The sequence below is a fragment of the Sturnus vulgaris genome, chromosome 4 (assembly GCF_052056855.1).
Source record: "Sturnus vulgaris isolate bStuVul1 chromosome 4, bStuVul1.hap1, whole genome shotgun sequence".
In the NCBI taxonomy this organism is placed as follows: Eukaryota; Metazoa; Chordata; class Aves; order Passeriformes; family Sturnidae; genus Sturnus; species Sturnus vulgaris.
The window spans coordinates 24,789,228-24,816,708 of NC_142246.1; the positions used below are offsets into that span (position 1 = coordinate 24,789,228).

The 27,481-nt window shown below is 36.8% G+C and overlaps 1 protein-coding gene across 4 annotated transcripts in view; it reads right to left on the reverse strand.

The window, feature by feature from the left end:
- The window catches only part of GABRG1 (gamma-aminobutyric acid type A receptor subunit gamma1), a 62,605-nt gene that overhangs the window by 13,035 nt on the left and 22,089 nt on the right, over window positions 1–27,481 (reverse strand). For 3 of the 4 annotated variants that reach the window (XM_014887941.2, XM_088163319.1, XM_088163321.1), the window contains 6 exons: window positions 25,253–25,320; window positions 8,966–9,186; window positions 6,100–6,182; window positions 4,795–4,932; window positions 4,512–4,664; window positions 1,219–1,430 (listed from right to left, as the gene is read on the reverse strand). In XM_014887941.2, the coding sequence (XP_014743427.1) occupies window positions 1,219–1,430; window positions 4,512–4,664; window positions 4,795–4,932; window positions 6,100–6,182; window positions 8,966–9,186; window positions 25,253–25,320 (875 nt within the window). Of the gene's footprint in view, window positions 1–1,218; window positions 1,431–4,511; window positions 4,665–4,794; window positions 4,933–6,099; window positions 6,183–8,965; window positions 9,187–9,689; window positions 9,785–25,252; window positions 25,321–27,481 lie in introns of all 4 variants that reach the window. The other variant, XM_088163320.1, reaches the window with a different exon arrangement.

The following is a 27,481-nucleotide window of genomic DNA, read 5'->3' on the forward strand; positions in this document are numbered from 1 at the left end:
ATTTTCCAGTTTTCCTGGCTGTGCAGGATTCCCTGAGGATCAGAGTGATGTCTGACCAAGGCAGCACAGGGAAATATTAACACTTACCGTTTACTACCAGTAGCCTTGTCCTAACCACAGAGCTGATCCCGTTTGAACAGCTCTCACCGAGTGAATCCTAAGGGCTCTCATTTCCCTGGAATCAAGCCCCAACAGCCTTGCAGTGCCCCCATAAGAGAAAGGCCCGCAGCAGTGCATCAGTTCTTCCTGACATGAGTTGCGGAATGGATATGGTTCAAAACAGGATTTCTGCACTTCTATATCTGCAATTACTTTTGTAATTTCATATCAATTTCTGTTTTACTTCATACAGAGCTGATATTCAGCCTTCATCCAGAAAAGGCAACTGGTAATATGGTTCAGATATGCTCCTGCATCTTTTGATGAGATGATTTGGAAAGGGGCTTTACAAAATTTTCCTTCCTTCTATTTTCTCCAATGGATTCTTACTTTAAAAACTACCTTTAAATATTTGACCTGACTTCCAACAACAAATTCCTTGGACATTACAGTATTCTTACTACACAAAGAGAAAGCCTCTTTAAATTGAATAACACTTGATCCTGAGATGTGTGGAGGTTTACCATAAAAACATCAACTTGTAAAACCAGAAGGTTCATTTAACCAGAAAGAAACATGGAAGCCAATTTAGAAAAGAAATTAAGATAGAATTTCTGTAGTGGGATTCAGAATACTGGCCAAAAATAAGCATTTTTTTCTTTGCAAAGCTTTGTAAGACTTAGGTGATGCAGATCCAAAGAAATCCTCATACCTTCAGTCCATTCACATTATCTTTACTGTGACAGTTTTAGCTGTGGTTCTCTGCCAGGTGCTATTTTCAGAAGCACTGTGCCCCTACAGAACTATCTCCGTGGGCACACACTTCATGGGCAGTTCTAGAAGTACCAAGGGCATGGAATATTATATCAAACCACTCTCTACCTTAGGCTCATGTCCTCATTCACATATGTGAAATCATCTAAACCCTTTGCTCACTAGTTGTATTTACACAAGATTAGTACAAGCCCCCAACTGCAAAAAAAAAATCAAAAAATAATTAATGTTAATTATCTTTGAACATAAGCTTTTCTACTTAAGAAGCAGTCTCTCAAAATGAATGCTACAATGAAAAAAAAACCTCTGTATTTCTTTTTTGTTTGTTTGTTTGACTAAACTTACTGATGGCTTAGATTTTGCCTTCTTTTCTTTTCCTTTGTCCCCTTTTCTGCTGCTGGTAAAGTAATGTAAGGTGCCATATTCCATCAAGGCAGCAAACACAAAAATAAAGCAAACTGAAACAAAAAGGTCCATTGCTGTCACGTAGGAAACCTTTGGGAGTGACTTCCTAGCAATTGTACTCAGTGTTGTCATGGTCAGCACCGTTGTGATCCCTGTTTAAGAAAGTAAGAAAGAAAGAAAGAAAGAATTAGTAAAAGACAGAAAGATGGAAATGAATAGGTAATGAAATCATATTGTCACCAAAAAATGTCGTCATATGAGCTCTTAATTCATTGATGAATTAGATGAATAAGAACTGAATCACAGGAGTGGTCAGTGGGTTCACCACATTCACATGCATTGATGCATTGGCAAGAACCCATTCCTATGAATGCAGCAGCCTGCATGGGATCATAGAGAAAGCAGCACATTTCAATTTCCCTTTAAATCCCTCCTATTTTCAACACACAGTGAATAAACAACACTAAGTTTGTGAAATTTTATACATCTGACATAGAATGTACACATAAATACGGTAGAAAAACAGGTACAAATTAGCACACAATTTTTATAAGCACAAGGAAGTCCCTTAGCTCGAAAACTTAAAATGTTTAAAAGGATGCATTCAGAAATAAAAGGTGTCTTATTTATCAATGCTTTCAAGCTTTTGGTAAACACAAGAAAAATGAATAATATTTCTAACTGTCTGTTTCTGAAGAAGATATAGAAGATCAAATTTGATGACATTCACAGGTTTCTGGTCTCATTCCCTAAATTACCAGATATGCTTTCAACACTGTGTCTTAAGTAATAGAAAACGTTTCTCTTGATCCACTTACATACCAGCTAATTAAAATAACAAACTGTCCTTAATAGATATGTGTTCAAAATGTCAACTATACCACTCTTCATTAGTTTAGCATTTATAAGGTGTTAACACTTTCTTCTTATATCTGATGCTTCAGGGAGATGGAAAGCCTTTTACATAGTAGTCCAGTATTAAAGTGTGATCTTTCCTTTGGAGAGCAATACTTGAAGACATGAATAATTTGTTATTTACATGTGCAAGATTATTAAAAACAAAACAAAACAAAAAACAAAAAAAAACCCAAAACAAACAAAAACAATTAAAAAAAAATGAAAACATGGAATCACTGGTCACTATGGATTGTTCCTGCAGCAGGAAGGCATTACTGTTTTTCCAAGAGATTTTCCAATGAAATTACATGCTTAAAAGGGCAAACATACAATCACAGAGTTCTTCAAAAGTGCTTCACTCCCATCAGATACTTTCGAAAATCGATTTCGCATTTCTCTGTATAGCTAAATATTTAAATATCAGTAATCACCTCAAATGTCTTGCTCTGGGAAACCACAATCTTCTAGGATCTTTCAATATATATGAGAGAAAAAGGTCCAGCCTTTTCAGTGTACCAGATCCCAACACACCCTCCAGGTGGGAGGTGGCATCCACAATTTCCCGTACTGACTTCCATTCAGAGGGGACAAAAAGAGACACGAATTTTTCCAGTCTTGTCTGCTATGTGAAAGACCTAGGGGGCTGTCACAGGAGCAAAACTTCAACAGCAAAACAGCCACTTGCCACGATAAACCTTGCTTATATTTGGCTTTCTTGTATTAATTTCTCTTTCCATAAAATTATGTTTATTTGACAGGCACTCTCTTTCTCCTTCTCCAGAACATTTGCATGTAAGAAAAGTCATCCTACGATCTGTCAAGTGATGCCTTTTGTGTGTTTACAAGAAAGGAGTTCAGTTACCTGTAGGGAGCTGTAAATAAGATAACAGAAAAGTTTGTATTTCATCTCAAGTAGATGAACGCTAGTACTGCTGAAGTGAGTTCAGCTTAACCATGACATCAAAGACAGAGTTCTAGGTTCAAGGCATATAAAAAGTACTTTGTAAAAAGAAAAAATTAGATATAGAAATTGGAGACCAATAGAACGCTTTTTCCCTGTTATAACTATTGTACTGTAACTAGTCAGAATCCACAATGATGTTCAATGATTACTCAAAGAAATCTGATGAGATTTCTGCATCTAAAACTATCAAAAGTAATTTGCATTTATTTATCCAAGACTTTAGACTCTATTCACTAAACTTTGTGGCATTTTCAGATAACATAAAGTTAGGATCCAAGACTTGGATGTTTTTCCCTTACCTTTTCATTAGACTACTGAGCCATGCTCGTTTTTGCTTACTTAACTCATTAATTTGGCAGGCTTGCTGATCGTCCAGTTTCAGTGGGAAAGGCAGGGAGTTAAAATGTGGGCTCATGCTTCTGGTAGGAAATGACCTTGTAGGGTAGGAATGGTGTGTTCACAACACTATAACTAATGAGGAAAATTAACTCACATCTCTAACTTCCTAAGATACAACTCTCAGCTCTTGACCTCTCCCCTAAAACAGGTCTGCTGTCATTAGTTCTGCTATGAGCATCTGTCCCTGCTAAGCTCAAAGCTGTGTCCTGTGCACTCCATGTACCCATTTATCAGGCTTTATGTGGGGACTACAACTTTTCTCCAAGGCAGCACATGAATCCTAAACAGTCACACTTAGCAGACTCATGCCATCCTAAACAGGTCAGCCAAGACGACACTAACACAGAATTATTTTTGTATTAGAACTTGCAACATATTTCATTACTGTCTGTAGCAAAAGCAGGAGTTTTTGTGAATTATAGACTTAACTGCTTGAAGTGCAAATTTGGTTGCAAATTTTCTGTCCTATCTTGGGTCTAAAAGAATAATTGAATCCTTATATTAAAACAAGCAAACAACCCCTTCAAACACAAATGAACAAAAACCAACCAAAAAATAAATGCCAACAACACAAAAAAGCACAAAAAAGCACAAAAAAACCTAAACCAGATTTTCAACATTTTTGCTCATGTAGTAATTACTTCATTTGTGTGATGATGCTAAGTATCAGACTAATAATTGCCACATGACAGTCCCTGGAGATGATAAAAAAAACATAAGGAAGAAAAAAATATATTATGTGAACAAGAGCAGACCCACAAGACTTGGATCAGGATTTCCATGCTCAGCATATCTTCCTTAAACTCTGCCATGCAACTACAATAGGATTCTCCTGCTCCCAATGTTGCAGTTTGAGAGAATGACCAATGGTCACAATCTGAAGGGGAATAAACTGTGGTTAATTTACTCCCTGCTGCACATTCATATTCTTTAGGAGTACCAGATCCTTCAAGGCCAAAAAAGACATTCTTACCCAGAGAAGTCCTGGCAGGAACTGCATCCTTATTGATCCAAAATGACACCCATGAAAGAACAACTGTGAGTATACAAGGAATGTATGTCTGAATAGTAAAATATCCCATACGTCTGCTGAGATCAAAGAATATTGTCATAATAATATAGTCACCTAAAAATTAAAAAAAAAATAATAAAAAATATTTATATGAACTTCTAATATAGTTTTTGGTTGTATCTTCATCTATTAGTCTTGATATAAATAAATATTGTACAAAATAAAACTTAACACTTTGCCTTACCAGACAAGGTATGAGAAATTTCAGTTGTATTTCGTAGCCCTACAAATGCAAACTGATACAATCTCCAGTATTTTGGATCTGCCACTTCAACAGAGGTTTTCTTCCATTTGTATTCAATTTCATTTCTGGGATATCCATCTAGAATAAAACAAAACAAATCAAACATTCAGCCACAGAATGTACCAAAGCATGTTATCTGATCTCTGAAGTTACTTATAAACTATATATAAAGTGGATCTGAGACCTGATACACTTAAAATTTAACCACAATTTTAAACCTAAGTAAATGTAAGATCAATCAAAACTCTGTAAATGCAAATGTTTAGAAAATATCTACATTGTATTCTAAAACTACAGTAATAAAAACTGGCTCAAAATCATCACTATTAAAACATATGTGTCATCACATTATCATTAAATGATCAGAAAGAGCTTAAAAGTACAGACATTTAATAGCACCTAATTAGATGGTTTAGGGATGGCCTCCTGAAAGGAGGCTGTAACAAGATGGGAGTTGGCCTCTTCTCCCACACAGCCAGCAACAGGATGAGAGGACATGGCCCCATGTCTGCATCAGGGGAGGTTCAGGCTGGACATCAGGAAGAATTTCTTCACTGAAAGATTGTGAAGCATTGGAACAGGCTGCTCAGGAGATGGTGGAGTCCCCATCCCCGGAGGTGCTCAAGAAATGACTGGACATGGCACTTTGTGCTATGGTTTAGTTCAGAAGTTGGTGTTCAGTCCTAGGTTGAACTTGACGATCCTGGAGTTTTTTTCCAACCTTAATGATTCTATGATTACCATAGCACAATTCCCTAGGACTTTTTAATTTTTTTTTTTAAATAGCTTCTATAAAAAAAATAGAGCCTGAAGGTCCAAATAAAATAAGTCCCACTCAAAGGAAAAGGACTTATACTGATTCAGCGTTTACAGGAGCAATTTGAAGAAGACATATCTTATTTTTTCCTTTTAAGTATATCATATTGAACTAATTCAAAGCTGTCAAGTCTTGCAGGCACAAGAAAACAAAGTTTTTCCAGGACAATGCATTTCCATTAACTGGAATAGGCTTTGTATTAGACACATAAGCAATAATATTATTTTTAAAGTTGCAAAAAATGCATGTGATTCAACTCATACATTAGTTTATTAAAGAATGCAATAAATCTAGTCAAAACACAGATGGTCAGTTCTTTCTTTTGCTGCAAGGCTTTAAAAAGTAAACATTTGCTCTCTTGATGCCAAAATTTAAGTAAATTTAAAGCCTGAATGTAAAGAGGACAAAAGAAGTGTTTTAGTACATACAGCTTGAAAACTCCAGAGGACAGGAGTGTTCATCCATAGGAAAATTATGAAGCTGAAGATAACATTCAGCATTAATTGTCAACCTAATTAGAAAAGGAAGACAGAAAAAAAACAGAAAGTAGGTTATATTCAAGAATTCAGACACTTCAGACTACATAGTGAAGAACATGCACAGAAATAAATTTTACCAATTAATGGATATTATGAATAGCCTCATGTGTATCAGAAAAACAACATCCAGCATTAGCACCAAAGAAAAAAACAGGCACTATTATGGCATGCAGCTGGAGGATCTGTGTTGTTTCAATTGGTATTAGAAGTCATTTCAAAAAATTTTAATTTATTTGGGGGCACATCTCAGCTCTACGAGAAGTAGGGGATTAAAAGTAGGGTCTGAGGACAGGGGAAGAAGAGCAGCTTATGATAATACATCAAGGAAGTTTTTGTAGAACACATTTATCAAGTCAAATTGCATATGGTATCACTGTATCTGGTGGCTTGACATAAATGAAAAATCACGGGGGACATTAGACCTGCTCTATCGTTATGGAAGCAGTCCTGGTAAAGTTCTGGTAAAGTATTTTGATAGGAAATAGCAGGCAATGTTTCTACTTAATGTCTAAGTAGAAATTCAAATAATTCACAACTTATAAACATTATAGAACTGGTTTAGAACTCCTAATTTTCTGAACAAAAACACTTTCTTTTGAAAATGCTACCACAGATTTCCACAGGACTTCCATGCAATAAGTGCAAAACCCAGTTCTGCTACCTTTCACTAGTAAGCCAAAGTAAGGGCCTAGACTCCAAACTGACTTCTTTGCATTTAAAACACCTCCTCCTTTGTTGGCAAAACTGTGTAGAAAGTCAGAATGTCTTCTAAAATCAACTTTAAAAATTGCCATAGTGCTCACATACTTGACGGTGTGCAATGCTTACATATTAGATGAGAAGGGATGGGAAGACTGTGAGACATGCTGCCAGACAGTTTTATAAGTCTCTGAACAATGTCTTTATTCTACACTAACTGCCACTATGACCTGACCAAAGTTTTATAAAAAAAAGTGTATTTCTTACCATACAGAGGGAGAAAGACCCTTCCCCAAACTTTTAAGCAGAGTATTTGCATCACTATGGAGATGCTTTTCAAATTTGTCAACTATGATTGATGCATTTATTACCTTAACTTTCCATTTTCAATTTTTTGATGGTTAAACACTCATAAAAAAATAAAACAAGCTGAGCCTTGTGCTAAAAGCACCACAACTAGTTCTGGAATCACTGTTGGTGCAATGGACAGACCATGGGCTGCCCTCAGAGGAGATTCAGTAAGGCTGATTAATATTTTCACCACATCTGTTCCCTGAATTGCCAACAAGGAAAGAGTGGTGATACAGGGGAGCCCATGAGCTGGAGCACTGTCAGATCATATTATTGTTTCTTCAATGAGCAAGATATTAACCTCTCAATGTTGTTTTACCTTAGGTCAAATTCAGGCCTTATCCTCACCCATACAGATGTTTGCATGTTGCAGTGCTGGGTGAAAACCTGTTCTGCAGTTCTGTTACCAGCTCACTGCACTTTATTTCTCATACTCTGACAGTAATTCAAACCTATTGCTCTGTGAGGGCTCACATGCATTTTTTGCTACTATTTATTTCCTTCTGTTACTTTGAATCTCTTTAGAAGAAATTTTGCATTGAAAATGGATAGACAATGGAGGGGTAAAGTCCAAGTATGACTACAATTTATAATTAGAAAAAGAAAAAAAAATTAACATGTCAACAGAAGGGGCTCTCTAGAGGCTTTAATAAACACCAACTGGCATAATAAACCATTTAAAAAGTGCTCTTCAGAGATGCCTGTATGCTCTCAAATAATGCATACTGAGAAAAAATTGAGTGAAGAGAATCCTTGTAAAGCATTCTAATTATTCTTAAATTTTATACAGGAGAAATTTATAACTTGTTCATACAACATAGACTGCATATGAACACAGCATAAATGATTGAGAAGAAAGCAATTAAAAGTGCCACTTTTTCTTTTAAATAGATAAATAAATACATAAATAGATAAGCTTTAAGAGCAAAATCATGTTTATGGCATCCTATGCACGGACTACTTCTTGATCAGCTCCTGACTTATTTCAAGATTTTTTGGGCATATTTAAAAAATATGACAGAGATGACCCTAAAATACTTTCTTGTAGAGTACAGCCTTTCAGTAACTGTCTGAAAAGAGACTCAAAAATCAGTACAGATAGCCTTAAGCTTAAAAGCAGCACAGGCATCTCCCATTTGCCAAGAAGAATTATCACCAATATGGTTGCTTATGCCTATTTTGGATTAACAGATCTGTTGATTTTAATAGCTTGCAAGCATAAATATGTTAAGAAGTACACGCAGGACTGGCACCTTAGCTTTAATCAAACTTCTCATAACTTATATTATTTGAAAAATTTAATATTTTACTTACAGAATATAATTTGGTGGGAATTAGATTATGAAGTATTTAGACCAAAAGTCATTTGTCTGCAATATATTAGAGACAGACCACTATACTACTATATACAAGATCCTCTTTAATATCTTACCTGTACCTAAATGAAATCAAAATTTGCTATCCCCCCTTCAGTTGTCCTTAGCAATTATCTCTGGATTATATTTCAATACCACGACTTTCATCTTTTTCATGATTGAATGATACTTTTTTATTTTCTTGTTTAATCAAAAAATCTTGTTTAATCAGCAAATTCCTGTGGTCCATAACAAAAGAGATCCCACTATTTTGATTCATATTCATTATTTTCATATTCCTGGTCATAACAGGGTTTTGTTTTTTTCCTACCCAAATAATAAAAACCCACCTTAGAGTGTATAATACTCTTCCATCACTCCAGATTCGAAGCAAACGATTTGGAGTTGTAATCCAGTGAGCATCAGATTTCCTTGAGTTCCGGAAGAAAGTGTCTGGAATCCAGATTTTTCCAACCATATTGCTATTAAGCATAAGCACCTTCATTGAGCTGTTAAATTTTAGACGACTGTCATACCAAGTCTGGGCAAAAATTATATCTATAGTGTATTCCTAAAAACAGAGAAACCATATCTATGTTTACATTTACCAAAGTCTGCAAGCCAACTGTTTTTTGACTCGTATGGAAATCTGAACTTCCTCTATTCTCTTTTATTCTCTTTTGTATTACCGTTTGCATAGCAGCCAGCAGCCAGTGAACCAGTATGAGAGACAAAAGATGCACACAGCCTTCTGTCCCTACCTCCTCTCCCCTGACACACACTGATTACTTCAGGAAGAAGATAGAGGTTCCCACACAGTGCAATCACCTCTGGGCGCCCTGGACAGAAAGTTAAGGGCAACCTTAGTACTTCAGGGCTAGACTATGTTAAGACACATATTCTACATCTTTTAACAATCAAACAAAGCAAGCTTTCTATGTTTTCCCCCAAACTTTTCAACAGGCAATTTAACTTTTTTCAAGAAATTTCAGATTATGACGAATTCATGACTATGTGGAAATTAAACATGACAGTTTTCAGAGCTATCTGTTACCATCTGCCTTGTATACCTACCGATATACACAGAAAAGTGTATATAATCATAATCAGGAAGGAAATTTCTCTAAAGAGATTCCTCTTCACTTATTAAAGCTTCAAGGAAGCTCCTTCTGTAATAGAAAATCAAATCTCTCTGTAGACTTATGGCCAGAAAAGAAAGGTGAAAAATAGAATACATAAATAAAAGGAAACCCACTTTTATGAAATAATTCTTGACACAGTAAAACTTGAGAGAGATAAGGAATACAGATGCATAAAAGAGTTCTGCTTTTTGAAGAATCCAGCCAGTTGTTTCTGCACTTCAGAAAATGGGGTAGAGCAGCAGCTGTCTGTGGTGTCAGAGCTCTAGACCATACTTCAACCTTAATGGCAGAGCTGCCCCATGAGGGCTTCAATGAGCAACTCAGCAGCTCCCCTGCAGGGAAAGAGCTGGAAACCAGACCCAAACACTTGGTGATGGGTGCTCACCTCTCAGTTATGGGTCGAATGGACAGGAGAAAATGAGGAAGACACAATGTTCACACTCTTGCTTGAGCCAAAGGGGTTAGTACTAGTTTACTTGGTCAATAAAAGTGCATAGTGCAGTCAAGCAATTCTGTTTTAAATAAAAGCTGAAAGCTTCATTGATTGGACTAGATTTTTTTGTTCATTTTCCTTTTAAGCAATCACAGCAGCCAACTATACAAAACTGTTCCTCACTAATTTTAGCAACTGATACCACCCATCTCTCAGGAAAACGTGAGAAATTTGGCACTTCATCCTTGAGAAGTACGAAGGCAGATATTCCAGGACTATCTTAATCCCTTTAATTTTCCCAGCTCTCAAGATGGGAGAAGTGCAAGTTCAGGAAACAGATATGCTAGAGGGAGGTTTCCTCTTGCTCTGTGATGTATGGCAGATGAATTACCCCCTGAGCTGGGTAGCTCAGTGTTTTTCAAAGGCTATGGACAACTAATGCATGAGGCAAACAGTGGAGAGACAGAGAGAACAAAGACTATAACAATGCATCTTTAAGGTGACTTTGTTCTAAAACTCTGCATATTTCTTGAGAGCCACTGCTATCAGAGGAATATTCTGCAGGTCAAAACAAGTCCTTGATCTTTTTTTCTGTAAACAGAATTCAAAATACCAGTGAAAACCCTGGAACTGTTTAACCTTAAAATCCAGCTTTCTGTGCTCATTTGTAGTGGTTACAACTGAAAATGAAAGTTGCCTTGCTGTAGTATAAAGAAGAGCCCAAGGCAGTGCACAAGAGAAGTGTTTTAATGGGCTTTAATGGAAAAGAATGAACGAAGATTTATGCATTGCCTTTACAGTACAAATAGGAGAAAAAAAGAAAGAAGTGAGCGAAATCAACAGACATGATGAAATGTACAAAAAATTAAGTCTGTCTGAGTTTGAAGGTGCTACTCTAAGCAGCTACTTCACAGTAGAAATGCCTGGTTTGAGAAAAAAAATTATCAAACGGTCATCATAGTCAAATGCACCCAAGCAAGAAAACATAGCTTGTCATAGAATACCAAGCCCCCTAATAAATTAGAATAAAAAAGGAAGATTATTTTGAAGACAAAAAATAACGGAATAGCCTCAGTGGACTCAGATGTTTGTATTCTTTTACATTTCAGTATTAAATGTGCAATTTTGTTTCCAGTTAAATCTGAACAGCAGCACTGTGCCAGCTACTAAGAAGAAAATTACTTCTATCCCAGATGAAATCAGCATGTCATGTATTAGAGGAGCTGTTTAGAGAACTTTAGGGAGAAAAAAAAAAAAAACACTAAAAAACTCCAAGAACAATTCTTCATGGTACATTTATAACTGTTCAAAAATAACCCAGTACACAATAATTTAACATCAGAAAATTAGTAACTGCTTGTTTCCAAGTGACTTGCTGAATGTCAAATGAGATCCAAGAGCTAGCCTCTTGTAACACACCTGAAGAGACTTATAAGCTCACACTTCTGCACTCAGAAATATCCCCTCCCTCTGGAATCAGCCAACTACAGCCATAATCCTACCATTCATCTCACCTGAAACACATGGACTTGCAGCCTCGTGGTGGGTGGCAGCAGCAGCTCACCCTGCTCTTCAGCAGGGACCCAGAGACAGTGTTCTCATTTGACCCAGAAACACTTAGTCCACTTCTACCATCTGCTTTGGTGACACTACTACCTACTTCTGCAACATATATATTTATCCTATACCTTCCTGTGACCTGTCTGTCTTTGAGGATCCATGATACATCCTGAGGTGGCACATATTCTTCACAAAATTCATCTTACATGGGATCGCATTTTTAGCCCAAAATATTTCCTACTTCCTTTTAAGAAGTGGAAGTCTGGGTCCCTAAAATTTGTTAAAAATTAGGTAGAAAAATCACCATACTGTCTTTTCTGAGAGTATTTTATTTCTAAAACAAGATTAATAAAAAACCTGGTTTTTTTTAGACATGGCATAGGAAAGGACAACAGCAACAAGATTTATACAACAGTCTTTTAGTGCAACAAATCTTTCTAGACAAATATTTTGCTTTTCTTGTTTCCTTACAAAATTGAAAATTAACACTTATCACTTCTACTCGTCTTTCGTGAAACTCACCATTTAATGCCACTGTGCAACCATAAAAATTGGTTTACTACTCTCTCTTTCAAATTAAACTAATGATGAAATAGCCATGCAGAATAAAGGGGGATCCATCTACAGCTGTGTTAGTCACAGCCATAGCAGAATGCATGCTTATTCATATTTAGCCTCACAGGGCTCAAGACAATGGCACATATTGGCTCATAGTTGGCATTTGATTAAATCACTGAGTTTTTTTCACAGCTGGCATGAAGTGACCACCTGCCTAATTATTTACAGATAACTTCAATCCTCCTCCATCTCTTTCCTCTCTGAAGATCATAACAAATTCCAAAGGCAGAGAACAGAGCGACTAATCAGAGATTAACGTTAAAGGGCCAGGCAGGACACAAACTGTGACTATTGACAAACAGATTCATAGCCTGAGTGAAAGTCATTTAATATATAAAAACAATTACTTCAAACAAAGCAGGAACAGCTACTGAAGGGGGATAAATAGATTCCTCAATGTGTTTCATTGTCACGAACAGCTCAATTACAGTCAGACTATAAAACAGGTCAGTGGATTGCTTTATTTTTCTTTTTTTTACTAGAAAACTGTGAAAGAGAGGCAGATATCATCTAATACACCTGTTGCTCATTATAAACTGCATCACACAAATTCCAATATAGCATCAATAATGATAGGAAAATATCTAGCAAATAAGAAAAAAAGAATTCTTGGATATTTTTCCTGACAGTACAACTGATTTGATATTTCACAATAAAAACATTGTGGCGAAGGCAAGTAGCATGTAGTTAAATTGCTAGCTAGATTATGTTAAATGCAACACGTTTGGTTTGAGAACAGGAGAAAGTGGTCTAGTCTAATGAGGCCAAATAGAAAATCAAGGAAGAGTCCCAAAACCAAACTCAGAACTAAAAAAATTGTTGCAAAATATAGACCTACAATGCAGCTAACGACCAGTGAATTTCATAGAAAAATTAATAAAAACGTATTCCTATCATTTCACCATTGCTCAGAAACCCACCCCAACTTTCCTTCTAGATTCAAAATTTTGTGTGAAGGGCACCTAAAGGTTCCTGTAATGGCACATTCTAAAATCTGTTCCATATGGAGCTCCTCAAAACAGTTCAACTAACAAGTTAGCATGACTTCACTTTAGTCAGTTATTTTATCATTCTATTCAGCATTCTAATTCCCTAAACTGGAATTCAAAGTCAGTGAGGTAGGGAGTTCTTCAGAAAAAAATTAAGAGGGGGAAACTAAAGAAAGCATTCTACCAGTCTATAAGTTTCCACAATAAGAGACATGATTTAATACCAAATATCAATTTAGTATTCTGATTAAAAGATTTTAAAAACAAAAAAAAGTCATCAACAAAACCAGTAACTGCTTGCTTTCCTGAGAGGTAAGCACAAAATAAAGCATTGAGCATTAGCCAATTTATCTTCATCTTCCCAAGGTGCTGCTAATAAATACTTGTAACCTTTACCTTTTCTCTCAACCAAATTTCTTTTGACATCAATAAGGGGCTATAAAGTAATTTATTAAAATACTTAACCTATCCTTGATGTATAACCTCTCTTAACAAAATGTTGAAAATGTGGATACCCTCCCTGGCAGGTTACTTTTAAAGCCCTTTAAATAGATTTTTTGAGCTGCTTCGCGGCCAGTGATGGTTTCAGAACTTAGTCCCCATGGCTGAGACCAAAGGAAAAAGTAAAATTCTTTGGTTTACTAAACCATTTTAGTTTGCTGTCTAAATCAATCTGAACTTACTGACCTTAGGGTGAAACCTAATAGATCCAACAAATCACAGTGCTTCTGACGTGTACCTGTAATTTTACATTAATGATACTGCAGCCATGGAAGACGTGAGGGCTGCAGGAAATGCAGTGAACAGAAGTGCATAATGTCTGCTTCCAGAGTCTTTTAATGAGTCAGGTTGCTATAATTTTACAGATAATCACACTGGAGGATGCTATGAGAACATATGCACGGGGTAAGTGGAAATATGGCAAATCATATCTACAGAAGGTAAGGGAGTACAGTAAGACCTACATAGTCACAATTCTGAAAAACTCACTCTTCACATCATAATTTGGCATCTGTGCTAATCTAGTCCTTATTTTGAACATGCAAATTGACAGATGCAAACAGCCACATGAATAAAAAGCAAGACTTATTTCAATGTTTTGTAGATTACGAACTATCATCAAAATTTTGCCAATAGTGAAAAGATTAGCTAGAAAAGTAACTAAAGCACTTGAGCAAAATCTATGCTTTTATTTAATCAGCTTAGATTTTGGTCATTTGAAGAAAGCATAAGGAGAGGGAGAAGATAAGTTATATACATAATCTATATACATTCTCATGGTAAAAAGTATATAAAAAGTTTTGATTTACTTTTCAATAGAAAATAGAATATTTCAGTCAGTAGCTGTCATGAACAAACATTAAACTCTAGAAAGAGCTAGAGAAGAGAACTCAGAACAAAGCAAAACAAAAACTCACAAAAACAACCAGATAAAAACACAAAAAACTGAACGAAAAAAACCCAACCAAACAAAAAACCACAGAAAAATAAAAACAAACCAACCACCAAACACATTTAAATACATATATATCAAAAACCCAGGAATAAATGGATTAAGGATTCATCTTAGAGATTGTCAATAGTGATTTATCAGCTCCATTGCCTATACTTTCTAAAGAAAGCAGCTACATTTACCTTCCTGTGATTAGAGACACTCCACCAAAATTGGACTCACAGGCAACTTGAACAACAAAGCCATACATTACACGAGCATACAAGGATTTGTAGTTTCCCTGTATAATTAAAGGGAATATTTCACTGTTCAGTATGGTGCAACTGTTTTCAAAGCAAGACTAATTGCACAGTTCCTGCTTAGTCTTTACCGTACATGGTTTTCCTGCCATGGTTCAAAATCCCAATATTGATGGCAAACAGACTAATCTGTGGCTTGGTTTCTACTCTGCAACTCCTGTAAAATACATGATCCTACATGAAATACATCATACCTGTTTGGTTTTCTGGTTGAGGCAGAAAGCAGCTCCAAATATCAATCATCTGCTACATTGTGCAAGACATATAAGAGCATGTAGAGCCATCAAGAACTTCCTAAAAGGGGCCTCTACTTACTTACTGGTCTCAGGAACATAACCTGTTGTGGGGATAAACCTCTACAATAGAGACACTACTATTATTCAAATGGCAACGTCTCAACCAGCATTTACTATTATTTCTGGTGAATGACACACTTCAAAATAGCCCTAGAAAAAGTGTTTTAAACATGCATTTTCCATGGTGGTCTAAATAAGCACCCAGACGTGAAAGCCTCCATGAAATTTAAGAATCATCCAAAACCAGAATGAAATGGAAGCCAAGATCAAGAGACAGTGAAGTTGCATTCACTTATTAGCAAAAACATGTTCCATTCCTTAATAGCTACTTGGTCAGGGCAGTCACCCCTCCTGCCCAGGGAGCATGGCAACACTCCTTCCAGGGACAGGGTTGCTTTCTTGGCAAAGAGCTTGGAGGTGCTGCTGCAGGACAAGGCTTCCAGACCACTCTCCTCTCAGCAAAGCAAGCTTCTTGTGGCATGCAAGCTGTTAGGAGCTATTGCAGCAAAGCACACCCTCAGTTTCTCTTCTCCAAACCCCAGTTCAAATCTAGGCCAGCAGAATTATCCACACAACTGGAACGCAGCACAATCTATGTCCATATAGACAGACTGATAAGGAATTAATAACAAAGAGCAGGTGTGTAATGTTCTTCAAAATATTTGTCTTATAGCTGACACAGAGATAAGAGGTACAGACAAAAAATTAAATGTATCTCGTCTTAGTTGTATACACAAGGGGCACAATACAGCTGAAGAAGACAGAAAGTATTTGGAGAGGATATTAGGGCACAGGTAGTAATAATAAAATATACATCAGAACAGACAAGTAGTCTGTGCAGCTTTGGGATGAAAAAAAAAGAGTAAAGTGCTGTTTGGTTAGCTTTAACACTAGTCAATACCTTTACCTTTTTAATGAAGTGCTATGTAATACTCACTTTAACATTACTCTTGGTTTAGATCATCTCAGATCACAACTGAACTAGGCAGGCACTCGATATAGCTTTTACAGGATACATAATCTCTACAAGGAGCTTAAGGCTTGAGTTTAGCATAAAAGGCAAGATTTGGAAAGCCAACAGGGGCATAATTACAGATAGCAACCTTAGCACAACACGAGCTTAATTCTTTGTAGTATTTTGTAACCTTCACAGAGGGGAAAAAATGGGAAACGAGCAAAAGGAAAGTAAGTTTAAACAGAAACAAAATGAAAAACAATGAAGTGGCTTTGCAGACATTTATAGGAAGTTTCTTTCAAGCATAAAGGGCAGCCTGGGAGAAATTGATATAAAAAGTTGAAAGTATGGGAGCAGAAACTAGCAAGATCTGAGGGAGGAAGTGGCCTCTTGAGGGAAAAAAAAAAATCACTGAGGACAGATTTTGAAGTACCTTGAAAGTGAAAGGGGACAGTTTATGTGTGAGATCCAATGAAAGAGATGACAAAAGTAGAACTTGAGCAAGAGATAAGTCAGTAGAAAAAGTGGAAAATTCTATCTAGAAGACGTCTCTAGATGATACGAGTGGAGCCAAGTTGCAACTGGAAAGGTTACAGAAATACATTAGCTTAACAACGGGAATTTGGACAAGAGTTTTCATGTGACAGCTTTAAAAAGAAAGGAATATAAAATCCCATTGCATTCATTATTTGCAAGACTAAAACGGAGACCCTACTCCTGGCTCTAAAATCCATTACATTATAGAAAATTTTCAGATTTCAGTCCCCAATAGCATAAAATAATGATTATTCACAGCAACTGGGAGGGTGTAAGAGGTGAAATTATGTAAGCTTTAAAGCTGTGATTCAGCCATTTTGAGCTAACAAAACAACTGTGAACATATATAAGTGACACAAGACAGACTTTAAACTGGACAAAAGGAGAGAGAATAGCAGGCAACTGACAGAAAAAGGTGGCTAAATTTGTGCATGAAATTTTCCAAGAAGGAACTGAGTGCAGGAGAAGAGAAGGTGGCCATGGAAGACATACTGTGCAAAAGCAACGAAGGAAAATCTTTAAGAAATACATTCACATCAACATAAAAAATGGATCAATTGTTAGGAACACAAGAAACTAAGAGACTTTATCACAACACACTGGTAGACTGACCACAGATAAAAAGAAAGCTTCTTCAGAATTGTTGTCTATCCCCCCTATTCACATGCACAGCTCAGCACTCCAGCCATTTCTTGAACAAATTACAGTATCACAGATGAGCCCTGTGCAACTACAGAGCACTTAGGTCTGAAATCTCAGGTGCTTCAGAGGCAGTTTGGTTGTTGCTCTGGCTGTGAATGCTATGAATCTGAGACGAAACAAACAGGATTTCCAATCAGTGTGCTGCAACACTACTGAAATCAGGATTGTGAAGTAAAAATAAACAGTAGTTGTAGTAGTAGTAGTAGCACTATTACTATATTGATTATTATCATTACTGTAACCATGCCAGCTGTGGTTTAAATGAAGCAATGGCACAATACAGAACCAGTATTTTTCAAAGCATGAACTAATCTAATATTTAAGAGCCAACCACAGCACGAAAAGACTGCAGCCTTACATAATAGCATTGTTATTATATGGCACATAGAAATTAGGCCATATTTTACAGCAAAGAGCACAGATTTTCCTAGTGACTTGTGTGGAACCTTCAGTACCTCTCCTGGCTTCATACCTATTACAGAACAATTGGTAAACTGGAGCTGAAAACACTGGAAAAATACTGAATGCTGTTTAAAGTTAGGGCTGAAAATATGCCTGTTCTCTGCTTTGGTATCAGAAGGCTACAGAAACACTTGTCAGTTGTACAGTAACTGCATTTTCCCTCACCGTTCCCTTCAAATTGGTCATAGGAATTGGGACCAGCAAAGGAACTGTCCCAGTATAAGCAGAATACTTCAGGTATTTGGCCAATTCTCCCTGAACAAGACAAGCTTAGAGCTATTTTCCAATAGCAGGAACCAAACTGCAAGAACCAGATTAATCAATTAAAGCTAATCTTTTTGGGGAATTAAAATAGAGAGGACAATCATGCAATAGTACTTGTGAAGTATTATTCAGTTTCTAGAGATGGTAACATAAGAAATGCTAGCAGAACTTTGAAGTTTGGCTTTTAAGTATATTCCATTAGAAAGAAAACCACAATGCTCAAGGTTACTGAAAAAATATTTACTCAGCTGCTGTACATGAGCAGCGTCCATCAATCTCAAACAGTCATCTGAGTAAGCCAATTAACCATGATCACTTGCAGTGCTGACAGGCACCACAATGATTGGAATCTATTTTCCCTAATTGAAATAAATGTGTACCTTGGGGGGAAAAAAATAATTCTAACTTCTTTCAAAAACATTACTGTACAATAAGAAACAGGTACTATTCAAAGACCTGTTTGTACTTTCTCCCTGTTTTATGAACAAGATGATCACGGAATTCCTGCCATTTGAAAGAGAATTAAACCAATTTGCATAAAGGACATATACTTGACTTTCCAAAAATTTCTATTGCTTGCACAATAAAAGCACACAACCCTTAGGAAACCTCATAAATTCTCAAATATGGGCCAAAGTGTATCCCTCATTATCTTCCTTTCAGTCAGTCTGTATAAAGCTCATAGAAACAGTGGTTCTCCTCAAAACAGTCTTCTTCAAAAATGAGAGCAATTCTAACCTCCAGGATAAGCTTCAGGTGCATTTCACAAACCACAAAAAGACCTATCAAGCAGTGTTCAACCAGTCCTGAAATATTTCTATTATTGCATCATTTGAGTATCACTGATGTATTGTGTTTAGATTCCTTGTGCTCATACAACAGACAGGAAAGGAGGGAGAGACAGAGTCCATATCTTTCCTTTTAGACAATTCCTACTTTGGATTTTTTCTATAGTCTTTGTTAAATCCATAAGTCAATGTGACATGTGAAGTCAATGTTCACACATGTAAATGAAGGATCAGGGCCTTGCTGAATCCAGTATCTTCGAGTAAAAACAATATTTAATATCATTCAAAAGCAGAGTTTAAATTACATTGTTTTACAGAATAATGCACAGAAAGAGTGTGTATCTTTAAATACTGGATTTCAGGGTACCTTCAGGTAATGTGTCTTCAGGTCATGACTAGTTATATTCTAGCGTAATTCATGTAAATTAAATTGCACTGTAAAATAAGAGTACAAACCTTCAAACTCTCAATACAAATTTAGTGACCAGTAGAATGAGTGCAGTGATGCACCTGGCCAAAAAGTACCCTCCACAAGTGCAATAATGTTGAGCAATTTGTATTAGGATGCTGATCCCAATAATACTCAGATAGCTTGAAAAAATAAAAGTAAAAAATCTGCAGCTAGTTACTGCAACTAGAGAGTGAATTGGAATTTAGAAACCAAAGGACAATTAAAATTCACCACCAGTACATTCTACATGAAGTCATAAATGGTACAATATTACAAGAAAGATTGTATCCTACCAATGTCCAGGCCATGGAGTTTGCCTGACAAATTAGCATATTGTATACTCTGTAAGTATCTGATTTGCTAAGTGTTGTATCTCTCTTGTTAAAAATAAGAGTTTTAGGCTTTGAAGTATGGCTTCAACCTGTGATCAGAATAGCATTCAATGGTTAATAAGCAAAGATCATGTTACAAAAGCTGTTATCCACGGAAGAGAAATGTTGGAAAGCAACAAGGAAACTGAACTGCTCTAGTGAAGTGCAGTCCCAAAAATTTATCCTGGAATTTTCAGATTAGGCCTTGTAACAGCAGGTTCCAATAATAAATACAAAAAGGGAATACAGAGCATCATCTCATCTACAGGCAGAAAATAAAAAAGAGTAGCTGTCAAACACACTAAAATGGAAATGATATCAGAATGCTTCAAAGTGTTAAATCATTATTTAGAAGCTCTTTTAAAAGCAAAGAAATTTAAAAACATCATTTTGTTTCTGTAAACTTGCATATTTATATATGTATTCAGTTTTGTACAGACAGATATAAACAGTCTGGTAGAGTACTTTCTTTTAGTTTTTAGTCTATCAGTCACAATGTCTGTGAATCTCTATAGAAACAATCTGCTCCTTTCTATCTGTTTACCAAATGAAATTTGAGTAAATATACATCAAATACAGGGGAAATATAAACTTATCTCTTTGTTCTTCATTTTTGACAGAATGATCCAATTCTGCTTCTTACTTAAGGAACTGCACCTGCATTCCTTCTCAAAAAATTCCTCTCATTTGTGGTTTCAGTCTTTCATTGTCAAAAGAGTTTTGATCTAACAGAAATTACAAGAAAAGGTCATCTCTTAGTTAAAGGAAGGTAGAAATGTCTTGGAGGGGTGCCATGCCTCTCCCAACCAACTGAACTGTGCACTTGAACATCCTTGTAAAGCCACAAAAGCTGTGGTGCTGATGTGGTTCTCCCTTGGACAGTTTGGGGCATCCGTAGCACAAAACTTTACATATTTATGAATATATAAGGTTTGAGGGATGAATACAGGGCAGACAAAGCTTAGGAGGCCAACAGGCAGCATGGATCAACATGCATTTTTGTGCTGGGACAAATATACCAGACTCTACTATTTGTATCACCACCAAACAATGGTTGCTTTTCATCTTGGCCCTAGTTTGGAGGTTTGGAAAGTAAAAGCTTATTCTATTTATAGTGTTCTACATACAGTAAAAAAATGCTCTAAATGTCCACTGCATATCTAAACTCTGTAAAGAAATCCCTAGACAACTGCAGAGCTACTGAGGATCAAGATTTTGCTCGTAAAAATGCACTTAGATTCATCAAATCATCAAAGTTTGAAGAGAGCTGCAAGATTATCAAGTCTGACCATTAACCCAGAACTGTAGCTCCTAAAGCAGCGCACCACATCACCCAGCATCTGATCTAGACACCTCCTAAACACCTCCAGGTGACTGCTGAGGGAGACTCCACAACCTCCTCAGGCAACCTATTCCAATGCCTGACCATCCAAACAGGGAAAATTTTTTTTCAATATCCAGTCTAAATATCACCTGTCTCAGCTTGAGGCCAGTTCCTCTTGTTCTCTCACTGTAGGCACAGTAGAAGAGACTGGACTCCACCTCACTCCAGCCTCCTTTCAAGGAGATTTATGGAGTGATGAAGTCCCCCCTGAGCCTCTCAAGAGTAAACAAACCCAGCTCCCTCAGCTATTTTTCCTAAGACATATTTTCTAGATCTTTCATAAGTCTCACTGCCCTTTGCTGGACGTGCTCCAGCACTTCAATGTCCTTTTTAAAGTGAGAGAGCCAGAACTGAAGCACTCAAGTTGCAGCCCCACCGGTGCTGATTACAGGGGTCAAATCACTGCCCCAGTCCTGCTGGCCACGCCATTGGTGATACAGGCCAGCAGGCACACACTGGCTCATGTTCAGCTGCTGTCAACCAGCATCTCCAAGTCCCTTTCTGCTGAACAGCTCTCATCACTCTTTCCCCAGCCTGTAGCACTGCATGAGGTTGTTGTGACCCAAGTGCAGGACCCAGCACTTTGCCTTACTGACCTTTCTGCAGCAGTCCTCAGCCAATTGATCAAGTTTGTCCAAGTCTCCCTGCAGACCCTTCCTACTCTCAAGCAGATGAACACTCCCACTCAGTGAGTGTCATCTGCAAATTTACTAAGGGTGCCCTTAATCCCCTCATCCACATCATAAATAAAGAGAGAACTTGTCCCAGTATTGAGTCCTGGGGAACACTGCTAGCAACTGGCCACCAACAGAATTGAGCTCCATGCACCACAGCTCTCTGGGACCATCCATTCTAGAGTCCACCCATCCAAGCTATGAGCTGCCAGTTTTTCCAGGAGGATGCTGTGGGAGATGGAGTCAAATATTTTACTGAAGGCTAGATAGAACACAGCCTTTCCCTTGTCTGCTAAGCTAGTCAGTTTGTCATAGAAGGAGATCAGGTTGGTCAAGATGGATCTTATTTTCACAAGTTCTTGTTGGCTGGGCTTGATACCCTGTTAATCCTGAATGTGCCATGTTATGGCACTTAGCTGCATTTTACATGGTTGTTGCACAATGCATAGCACAAATTAGCTCTAAAAGACAGATTCAAAAATATTTAGACTTAGTATTATAAGCCTAAATACTCTACTGACCCAAACACTTGTTTAAAGTGTTTATTCAAGATGCAGATGCCTGAAGAGATCACAAGCTCTAGGAAAATGTATCTTGATCATGGGGTGACTACAGAATCTAAAACGTTTTATAGAGCTTGCTAAATAGCAAAAGCCAAAATAAAACAGCCTTCAAAAAAAAGCTCAAATGAATGTCATGCATAGACCTCATTTATGAAAGTGGAAGTTCATCATATAGCAAGAGGAAAATAGACAAAAAAAATCTGTTTCCTCTCATAGTATGTGTTTTCTAAAGCTTTCAGACAAACGTATTCCTTCGATATGCTGCTTCAACGTCACTGTCAGAAAAAATACCCTCTACATCAAGCCATATTGTATCCAAACTTGATAGTTAAAGGACATAATTTACCGGAATAAATTAATGTATCTGGCAAATGAGTAATCCAATGGGGATTGGAAATCACAGAAAATGTATTCTCTTATTAAGTGATTAAATTAGGGGCTAAGGACAGTCCTTGAAATGGAAGCAAATTTTGGATCATTGGTTAAAAATCTCAAACAATATTGATTCCAGGGAAATTGCCTTCCTAATGAAATCAACTGCTCACATAAAAGGAGCTTGCAGGGCAAAATTTGTTATTATTTATTTTGCTGAGAATGTTGTTCCCCAGAATAAAAACTTTTTTTTTAACCTAAATCAAATTCTTTTCAAGTATATGGTTTTACTTATTTTTATAAAGGTTTGATCTCTGTACTGAGGTTATATGCTCACACAAGCCATGTTCTTGAAGTGCAACTCCAGTGAAAGCAATTGCCCTTTTATGAAGGCCACAGTAGTTTTAGACTGCAATTTAAATTTCTGTCCATTTTTTAAAAGCATAGAATAGTTTTCAAACTTCTATATCTTAGTAACATTTACTTTGTTTTCTTTTTTTTTTCTTTAAAGAGAAATCAGAAGATTGGAGAGAAACATGAACTATTAACTCTTAGGATCCCACTCTCTAGTGAAGTAATTTGCCTTTTCAGTAGGATGCCAATTCTCACCTTGGACTATAAGCCAGTATGACTGGCTTTTACTAGCAGTTTGGCAAGGACATCACCACCCAGCTCTGGCAGACATGGAGAGCTCTCTGAACAACTGGCATGCAACAGTTCCACAGCTGGTACTCCCAGGCCCTGGGCTGAGTAAGCACAAGGAAGCTGTGGGCACACCAGAGGTCATGGTTCATAGCTGAGCCATAGCTGGATGTCTGCCCAGTGGCTTGCAGAGACAAGTGGAGGGCATGGGAGATGGGACAGGGTTATTCTGCAGAGCCAGCCGTGTTCTGGCTCTTTAAAACTAAAAAACCGAAGCTGTAAGCATTTCCCATGTTCACTTCCAGTGTATGCAACACCTACTGGCCACAGGCTGAAGAGATTACATAGGTTACTGGAACAAGAAATCTCTACCACTTGCTAGATCCTCCTTACACATCCTCACAGTTCCTTCAGAAGAGGATTGTACAGAGAGAAGCAAAAGAGAAAAGACTGTAAAAGGGAGATAGACAAAAACAAAGACACCACTTACACCAGACATGGAAGCTGGAAAATGTTCCCCACTCGGTCATTCTTATGCTCTATCACATATTTCATTATATTCAGTCTTGGCCTGAGACATGGACTTCCCTGCCACAGCCCCAGGTAACAACAGCCCTAAGCTGGTTAGACCATTATGCTAGAATGAATATCCTTTACCACAGATCTGCACCTTTTTCCACAGCATCTACATACCACTGGTTTTTCTGGCTTGGATTCCTCTCACTGAAAGTCACTGTTCTCCACCCCCACATGATGACAAGCATGTAAACTACAAGATCCTTAATAATAATTGAGAATTACTGCACTCTCAAGGAAAATGCTCAGAAGCTGCCTGCACTGGCATGCTCTGGCCTCTGAACAAAACTCTTCTCTGCCATGCAAATTCAATACTGTCAGAAATTTTGTAGGGAGCAAGTAAAGGAGGTAAACTCAAAATCACCCAGGGGCAAGTCCCCATCTTAGTTCTGGTCAGAAGTCATGCCAAAAGGCCTTTCTAAAGCCTCCACCATTTCATACAGCCCACAATCTAAGAGAACTAAGAAAATACCACATCCTCAACTTCCTCATAAGTGCTGTTATTTCAATGCTGGTACTAAACAGATCAGTCAGGTCTCAACAGGTGTACCACAAACCAGGTGAGATGCATTTCTTAACTTCTAAGAAACCAGTCATGCACACACACATGCACACACTGAAAAGGACACAGAAGACTAAATGGAAAAAGAAGAACGAAAGAGTTAATTTCAAATTTTGCTTTTTATGAATTTGAGGAAAAACCAACGAAACAACAGGTACTTCACTGAAAATAGCTTTGTTCACAACTGCTGTGTCAATTGTTATTTTTCTTAGGCTCTGAAGAGTAGCTCCAGGAAATCAAACCGGGCCAGAGATAAACCAGGTATACACAAATATTGTGGAAATAGTCGACACAAACTAAAACAAGGACCTGATACAAAGTCCTCAATGTGACCTCACATTTTAGAAAGAAACACTGTATTTTTAAAATTACAACAATTTCAGAGAGACTAAATGTAGCTCTGAAATAAGCACAATCATATCCAACAGCATAAGAATACACACAGTAAGAAATAGAAACTTCTTTGAATGAGATTAGAATTATTTCACAATATTAACCCATAGAAACATGTAGATGATATTTTCTGTCAATAATTAGAACTTACCATATTGATTGGGTCAACTGGACCGATGCTGTTAACATAAACATCTGTTTCAATTACCGTAGTTCTCACTAAAAAAAACAGTAACCATAATAATTACATATTTAATTAACTCTGTGCATTGTTAGTGCAATTTAATTTATTTATCTGGTATTCTTTTATTAGATTCAGAATAATTAAATTTTTGGTTTATTCATTTTGTGAAGGATCATATATGACTTGGCTCTCTTATTTCATGTGACTTTTTAGAATTATCGACTTGAAATTTTTAGTTCATAATGCAATCTCGACCTGTGCTTTTTGATCAAATATAAGATAGACTTAAAAGATAAAGGAAGGGACAAAAAAATAAAACAAAAAAAACCAAAACTGTCTTCCAACATAAAAATACAATCCTAAATAGAAAACAAGTTTGGAACATATTTTTCATACAACAAGCCATGAGGTCTGGGTCAAATGTATTTATCAGCTGCAAGGAATCAATATGAAGTGCCTTCTATCAAATTTCTACTGAGAATGTGTAACAGATACAAATAACTTTTCACTACAGGTTTCTTCAATTTATGAAGCTATAGGACACCTAGGGATTACTAATGTTTTTCATCAGCTAGATTAATACATTGGCTAAAACACCAAATTGAAATCACTTCAATGAAAGTAATTTAAAAGTTAAACATTGCCAAAGCTAGTTTTCTTTAAAAACAGGGAAAACACAGTCACTGTTTTTAAAACTTTAAAAAAATATTCCATTACAGAGTGTACTCTCTACTTTGTGCATTTACTGAAGGACACAAAGTCCTAGAGCGTCCATGAAAGGCACACCTGAAGTACAGGAAACTCTGACAGTTCATTTTTTCCTCCTAACTGGTTTATACAGAAAAAAAAAAAGGCACAAATGAAAGAGGAGAGAAAGCATTTTAATTTCATCATATTAACAAGCATTTTCTTCTAGTTTGTGCTGGAGAAACAGAATGTGGACAGAAGAGGATATATGTCTTTGTATCCAATGGAATGAAGAGGGATAATAATAACAGAGCTCTGCTGGTACGTTTTATGATATGACACAATAAAATAAGCATCTATTTCAACTGCAGATAAAAAAGTGGGAAGGTACAAGCAAAAAGGCATTTTTATTTTATAGGAGAGGGACCCTAGGTCATCAGATTTAATTCTTTCATACAGCAAAACTTCAGAAATTCACCAAGCGTTTAACAACAACCTAAAATCTTAAGTAAGAAGAGTTTTCCAATTTCTGAAAACTTGGACAGATATACAGAAAGAAAGACTGTACACTGACATCCTTGCCAGCTACAATGACAGGCAAGATGCATTTCCTAAATATCCCAAGATACCTTTTCCCTGCCAAGCTCACCTGGGAGGAAATTCTCCCTGATTCCAAATCTGGTTAAAGGTGTGAACCTAAGCCTGACAGGAAGACACACTAGTGAGGCTGCACAAAGGCTTTTCTGTATGACCACAGAGCACAGAGTCACTTGATCACCATCCTGTCCCCAGCATGCTTCGCAGAAAGTTTAAACAGATTCTGGAAACCAATTTATTTCCTGGGGGAAAAAATAAATACTTCCTACAATGAGCCTTATGGATCCCTTCCAACTCAAAATATTCTATAATTCTGTTATCCTTTGATTCTGAGCTGCAAATGTTTCCAATTTGCAGAGCTCACAAAGAAAGGCAGACAGCAGAAGAACTCATACACACAGACTGAAATATCAGAGTAAGAAAAAAGTTTATAATGTGTGTATATAGTCATATGTATAAGGTAATCCTTTTAACATACATCACATTCTGCAAACAGATATCCTCTTCCTTTAATTTGAAATCCTATTTACTTTTATAACATCAACCCCACTGCTAGAACAGAATACCAGTAGATGGATTAAAGTATATCTTGCCTTATACCTCAAGTAATGTTGAATACTTCATTAAGAAGAATCTCACCTTGAAATACAACTCACAGGATTCTTCCCCTCCACCTCCTTTTTTTCCCCCTCTCAATTCTAATTATACTGCAGATGCAGCCACTCCCTTTCCAATAGTCTTTGTGTCATCTCCCAGCATTACAACAAAAATTAATTGCTAAAATCATTCAAAAATGTCATTATTCTTTATTAAAACTTTCTTATGAGACCACACTATAGATATCCCAGACACTGGCATTCCGTATTAACAACTAAATTTCGAGCTGTCAGTGACGCGGCTTTTAATGGGGGC